The sequence below is a fragment of the Onychostruthus taczanowskii genome, unplaced genomic scaffold, assembly GCF_017590055.1.
Source record: "Onychostruthus taczanowskii isolate IOZ18803 unplaced genomic scaffold, ASM1759005v1 scaffold1, whole genome shotgun sequence".
NCBI lineage: Eukaryota > Metazoa > Chordata > Aves > Passeriformes > Passeridae > Onychostruthus > Onychostruthus taczanowskii.
This window is the reverse complement of record NW_024496525.1, coordinates 21,136,004-21,142,003: the sequence shown is the minus strand read 5'-3', so window position 1 is coordinate 21,142,003 and position 6,000 is coordinate 21,136,004. Positions and strand designations below refer to the sequence as shown.

General features: G+C 48.5%; 1 protein-coding gene across 2 annotated transcripts in view; it reads left to right on the top strand.

Annotated features, from left to right (window-relative positions):
- Positions 1–1,999: 1,999 nt before the first annotated feature.
- Positions 2,000–6,000, top strand: part of SEL1L (SEL1L adaptor subunit of ERAD E3 ubiquitin ligase) — a 34,566-nt gene continuing 30,565 nt past the window's right edge. Inside the window, exon 1 of one of the 2 annotated variants that reach the window (XM_041427634.1) lies at positions 2,000–2,161. In XM_041427634.1, coding sequence (XP_041283568.1) covers positions 2,086–2,161 — 76 coding nt within the window. In that variant the 5' untranslated portion in view covers positions 2,000–2,085. The remainder of the gene's footprint in view (positions 2,162–6,000) is intronic. The other variant, XM_041427629.1, reaches the window with a different exon arrangement.

Here is a 6,000-nt window from a genome sequence, read left to right as displayed (position 1 = left end):
CCTCACTTCTTCCTCTTCTCTGACTAGAAGAAAAAACTACTGCTTGTAGGTACCACTGTCAACAACTAAGATTCCTGCAGGATCCTGCAGCATCGAAAGGTTGATCTCATCTAGGTTCTGCATCAGAGTTGCTTGCCATGTTTTCAGTGCCAGCCACGCAGCCCCACTGCCGCTGAGCGGGCATTGGCAGCTGCCTGTTTAACGCCTCTCCTCACACAGGACACCAGGAAGGGGAAGCCACCACTGCCACCCCTGCCCTTCTGCCTGCAGCACGGCTGGCTTGGGGCAGCCAGGCAGGCAAGGCTTGCCACGAGCCGCACCGAGGTGGCAGCGGCCACAGCAGCGCATTGCCACGCACCGTGCCAGGCCTGGCCCCTGGTGGCAGCGCCTCGCCACCCCTGGGAAAAAACTACGTGTGCACTGTTTCAATTTTCTTCTTAAACATGTCATCACAGAGGCATTATCAACCTCTCTAATTGCACTAGCAGCATGTCCACCTTTGAACCCATCAGAGATCGCCTCTGTCAGACATGGTGGAAGCTTCTAGCAGCTTCCCACAGAAGCTACCCCTGCGGCCCTCCCCTGCTACCAAGAGAAATCAGGCCACATCAACACACTCCCCAAACCTGCCCAGCCACCCCTGCCCTCATGCCTTCTGGGCAGGCCAGAGCCATGTCCGGCAGTACTGCCAAGGCTTCTGGCCACCTCATGGCCCCTCACGCTGCTCCCAGGGCCAGTCCCTCCGGCCCCCCTGAGCACTGTCACTGCCACAAACAGCGGGCTCACACCACTCCCCAAACGGGATGGGCTCCCTCCTCCGCTCCAGGGGGTGGCACTCACAAGCAGATGGATTTATGCTTTTCCATTTACCAAAACATAGGTTAAACTTAGGGCTGGTCTGAGCACAGAGAAGCGCACTGGTGAAACCCCTTCAGACCCATTCCAAAATGGCACTCCCACACCTGTGCAACTTCATTCTGCCAAACTGTTTAGCCATGTGTGCTGTTTAGCCGTAGTGTAGATAGAAAAAAAGTTAGTGGTACTTCAGCATTCTGCTACTTAGAAACAGAACGACTTGTTAGCTCTATCCAAGGCACTTATATGCTCTTTAGACACTTGTCTGCAGCAGTGCAGGCATTCCGTTGCCTTCAGACCCTGCTGTAGCAGGCAGAAAATCCCTCAGCCAGGTCTGGGTGGGACTACACTTGCCACAGCTTCTGCCACTGTGTCCCATGGGAAAAAAAGCCGCTGGTGGCCACTGTTACCCTGCAGAGATCCCAAGTGTAGCACTGTAAGGCTGAGGCGGCTTGACACTACTGAGACAGAGTGGAAAAAACCCACTTTATAATTCAGTACAGCACTGTGTAACAGGACAGTCCTGTGACGCGGTGACATTTACTACCCAGCCATGTTTCACTCCATTAAAGGCTGGGTTCCTACTTCCCTTCCTCGTTTGCTTTTTTTTGAGCCACAGAGAGATGCAATTCCTATGAGAAGGGAACAGTTGCGTTCCACAGCTGCACCAAAACTCTTTATGTTATCTGTGCTGGTTTAGGCACTTAATTTACTGCTGCTTCCATACTCTGACTCAACGCAGCGTACCCCACAGCCCGAAATTCTGCGGTCTGCAATGGGCGAGGTTCCGGGCGGCGACGCCGCGCTCGCGCCCTGCGCCCTTCGGCGCGGAGAGTTGTGGGTGACGTAGTCCTCGCCCCGCCGCGTGCCCCAGGGGCACACGCTCCCAGGCGGCGGCGCGGTCCTCGCAAGGAACTGTGGGTGCTGTAGGAACGGCGCACGAGCCAATGGAAGGGGCCGTTTCGGAAGGAACCGCTCGCGCAACAGCCCTGGCTGAGACACGTGCAGCGCTATTTGCTAACGGGAGGGCGTGGCGGGCGAGCCGGGCCCGCGCCGAGCCAATCGGAGCGGGCCATGTAGAGCCAGCCGTTCCCCGGGGTTGCGTGTGCTGCTGCCAGCGGCCCGTAGTCGGCCGTCAGCGCGGCAGCTGATTGGTGGCGGCTGCGCGCTGGGCGGGGCGAGAGAGCCGGAGTCGGGGGCGCTCGGCGCGGCCCCTCAGAGCCCGGCGGGATGGGGCGGCGGGCGCGCTGGGTGGTCCTGGTGCTGTGCCTGGCCGCGCTGTCGGCCGGGGCGCTTCCCGCGGCCGGTGAGTACCGCGGCTCCGCCTCCCTACGCCCCCCTGGGCCCGGGCGCTGCGGCGGTATTGCCCCCCGGGGCCTGCGGCGGGGGAGGGCGGCGCAGAGGTATCTCAGCGGGTCCTGACGCCTGCACCGGGGCGCGGAGGCGGCGACGGCGGGGGAGGTGACCCGCTGCTCTCGCCGGGGCTTTGGGGTGCGTGGGGGCAGCGCCGACCTCTCCGGGGCGCTGAGGCGGCGGAGCGGAGCGCGGGGAGCGGGGCTCCTGTCAGCTGCGTGGCCGCGGGTGGCGGGACCGGGCTGGCTTGAGCTCTGCCTCACCGGCGCTGCTCCGTAGGCCTGCTACGGGTAGACGCATTGCTCAGTGCGGTGCCTGCCTTTAAGCAGCTCCTTAGGAGCTTTGTAGTGTTTGCGCTGGTTAGAAGCGAAATGGGGCGTTTTTCCTCCCTAGAACGCATTTTCTCCCCTAGGCGCTGATAATGCTGATTTCAGCCTTATTAGAACGGTTTTCTCACCTCGATACGTAGAGAACATTTATGCGTCCTGTTTTATGTCCCCATAATATTTTTTTTCCCATCCCTATTTTGTTGTTATGCAGCTCGGGTTTTGTCTGATTCTCATGTGTTGTCATCTACTTCCTTTCCTGGGGTTTCTACCTCCCACACCTTTCTTTCCACCATGGGCTGGTGGGGGGGATGTGTAGTGCATTTATTTATAAAGCCAGAAGCCACTACCTTAACGACAGCCATATGTAGTGCTACTGGGAATTTGTTTTTACACTATTTTAGGAAAGTAACTTAACGTTTTCGCTAGAGGTAAGTTCAATACTTTGGGGTTCATTTTCCTGTATGCAGTAGGAAGTTGAACTTTAAAGTAATATTGCTGGATTACATGAGCTTTGTAGGTCGCTTTGTAAGCCAGCAGGGCACTTTTGAATTTATGGAAAGAGTACACACAAGTTCTGTGAAACCAGAGGGATGTAGCCAAACTTTTGAACTGTATGCTCTCATTTATAGTGTATATGAAGAAAAAAATCTAAGGTGAGATGGGGCTGTGAATGTCAGATGAACCATCTGTTGTGTACCTGGAAGTTAGGTGATAAGGGCATGTCAAGTGTGCATCAGTGGCTGTACTACCATGTAGCTCTCCTGCCTTGACTGTTAGTCCACTATCACAAAGTTGTTTTGTGGGCATGAAGTTCTGATAGTTTACTTCAGTCTGTATAAGCAAAATATTTAGAATCAATTGAACTAATACAATTAATTATAAGCCATAGAAAGCACAGTACATGAATGTAGGCTTAGGAGCTGTTTACAAACTAAAATTGCTACTGTGATGTCAAACTTTTTCATTGATATCCACAATTAATTAGGAGAGGGTGTCCGTAGTCCATCATTTGGCAGAAAGCTGTGAGAGGAATACATTTATTGCTCCAGTTTTTGACAAGAATCATTCTGAAAGTTGCCCTCATTTCATGCTTTGATTTCCCACAGTAACAGTATGACTTTCTGTATTAGAGATTGCTCTAAGTCTTGGGACTGTGTATTAAATGCTTCCTTGAATGTTTCATTGTTTCTAATGTCTGGTCTGGAAAGAGTCGTCTGGGATGTGAGTATAGTGGGAGGGGTTTTGAGAAGAATGAGTAAAAATGGTCCAGGTATGACATTTCCTAACTTTAGGAAGAGTTTTTAATAAGGACTTTTTTTAGTTGTGAATATTTTAAATATAACTTGAGTATTTGAAGTATCTCTATTGTCATAAACTTTGTTTAAATAAATTTATTGAAAACTTGAATTGCAAGAAAATTCAACCTTAAGGGAAGGGGCACTAAATTTTTTTAAACATGAGATTGCTGCAGATTACAAAGGAATTTAAAATTGGGACTGAGGAAAGATATTAAGAAGCGCTGGCAAAAGTAACAAAAATGCTAAGCATGTGTGTGTTCTCCAGGTGAAACTGGCTGTCTTCTGGTCACTGCGGGAGTGATGGCCTTCCCCTGCTGATCACTCATTAAGAACATTGGAAAAATTCTTCTTTTCGTGATTGCCAGTATTATTTGATTAGTGGGATTGTTTCCTCTTGTTCACAGACTAAGAGGTAAAAATGTTCCCATTCTGCCTGAAGAGAGGAAGTGATGCTTCCTCTGACTCTGCTACATGTTTCATGGCTAACTTCAGCAACAGGCAGATGTTTTTCTGCTGTCCCACTGATTGGTGGGACAAATGAGCGCACTCATGTACCTGTAGGGAATTTCAAATACCTATTCTTCCATATAGCAGAGCCCAGTGGTTTTCCCTGCCCTTTCTGTTTTTACTTACCTGATTGAAAAGTAGTCCCTAAACTCTTTACTTTGTTGCCTGTTTGGGAATCTCAGTTCCTACTGAGGACCTGCTGGAGAGTAAATTCTGTAACTAGTTAGCCAGCAATTGCAAGGACACTGGAAAAAAGATTTTTATTCAGGGTGAGGGCTGACCTATATCTCAATCTTCTAGTTGAACTAAAATGAATATGTTGCACAGATTGTAGCTGGGAACAATTTACTTGCTGCCAAGGATACTTTGGAAGTATTCTTGCTGAATAGGTGCCACTTAAGGATTTTACTTAACTCGCTGCATGTTTTAAAGCTTCGTGTAATGGGAATAACATCTATGCTATTGAGTCTGTTTCTGTGTTGAATATATCAGTCGAAAAAATTGATGAGAAGCAGTCTGAGGTAATTTTTTCTTAAGATTTCCTTCTTTCCTGCAAGAACTGGATAAACAGTTTGTGTTCTCTTTCAATGTCTATCTAGTCACTTGCACGAAAACAACATTGAAAGAAATTGCCAGAAATACTACAGACAATCTCTCACGGATGCTCTAAAGCAGTCAGTACCAAACCCTTTCTGTTCATGCACCCCTCTCCACAGAAAGATTTTTGAGCATGCATTTTATATGTATTTTTTGTAAGTTAAACATTGATGTACTCTTGTCCTAATGTATTATGTGCCTCATAAAACATACACAAATGAAAAAAGAATGAAAGAAAGGTGGAATGACAACTATGTTAAGAAAGGTTTTATGTATTAACAGTCTGAAAGATATGTTATTCCTGCAGCCCTGGTGAGTTGGCTGGTATACTCCCTGAGGTGTGCACACTCTGCTTGGGAGATCCCTGCTCTCAGCAGAAGCCCACTTGTTGCTTTGTGGTCATAGTGTTTGAGGCTTGAAGAGCTTGGCAAAAACTAGAAGGAAACTGACAACAGCAATCAGTTAGGGATTCATCAGAGCTGTGGGAGACTGCTTCACTTACTGAATTTTTGGCTACTTCCTGAGTATGAGTGACCATTTTAACTTTGAAACTAATAGAGGCAGCCCTTTAGGTTTATGGAATGTCAGTTGATCTGTTCTAGTACAGCAAAACTTTGGAACTGTTGAACTCCCTCAAGCTAATGATGTTACTGCTGAATCACACTGCGTAGCTCTTCTGGTTTCTACCTTCTCTCCTTAGTGCTCTCTTGAAAACAGTAATTCCCTCAAAATGGTAGGAGCTTTATCCAGCATATGGTAGGATCTTTTTCTCTGGCATAGGCTGCCAGAGTACTTTTGCTATATTTTACATAGCATGCTTGAACACTGGCCTTTCTAATTGAGGAAAAATTAATACTTCTTAAAACTCATTTTAGTTGTATGTGAACTGGTGGATGGTTGAAAAAAAAATTTTGGTTCTGTGAAGTGCTTTAGAGTTCTAGCTGGGTGTGACAGCACCCAGCAATGTCTACAGCTCAGCACTGTTTGTAAGTGAAGCAATCTGTACAACAGTGTCAACTGCCCACTTGAGCCGCAGGTATTTTTGCCTACCTTTTCCTTTT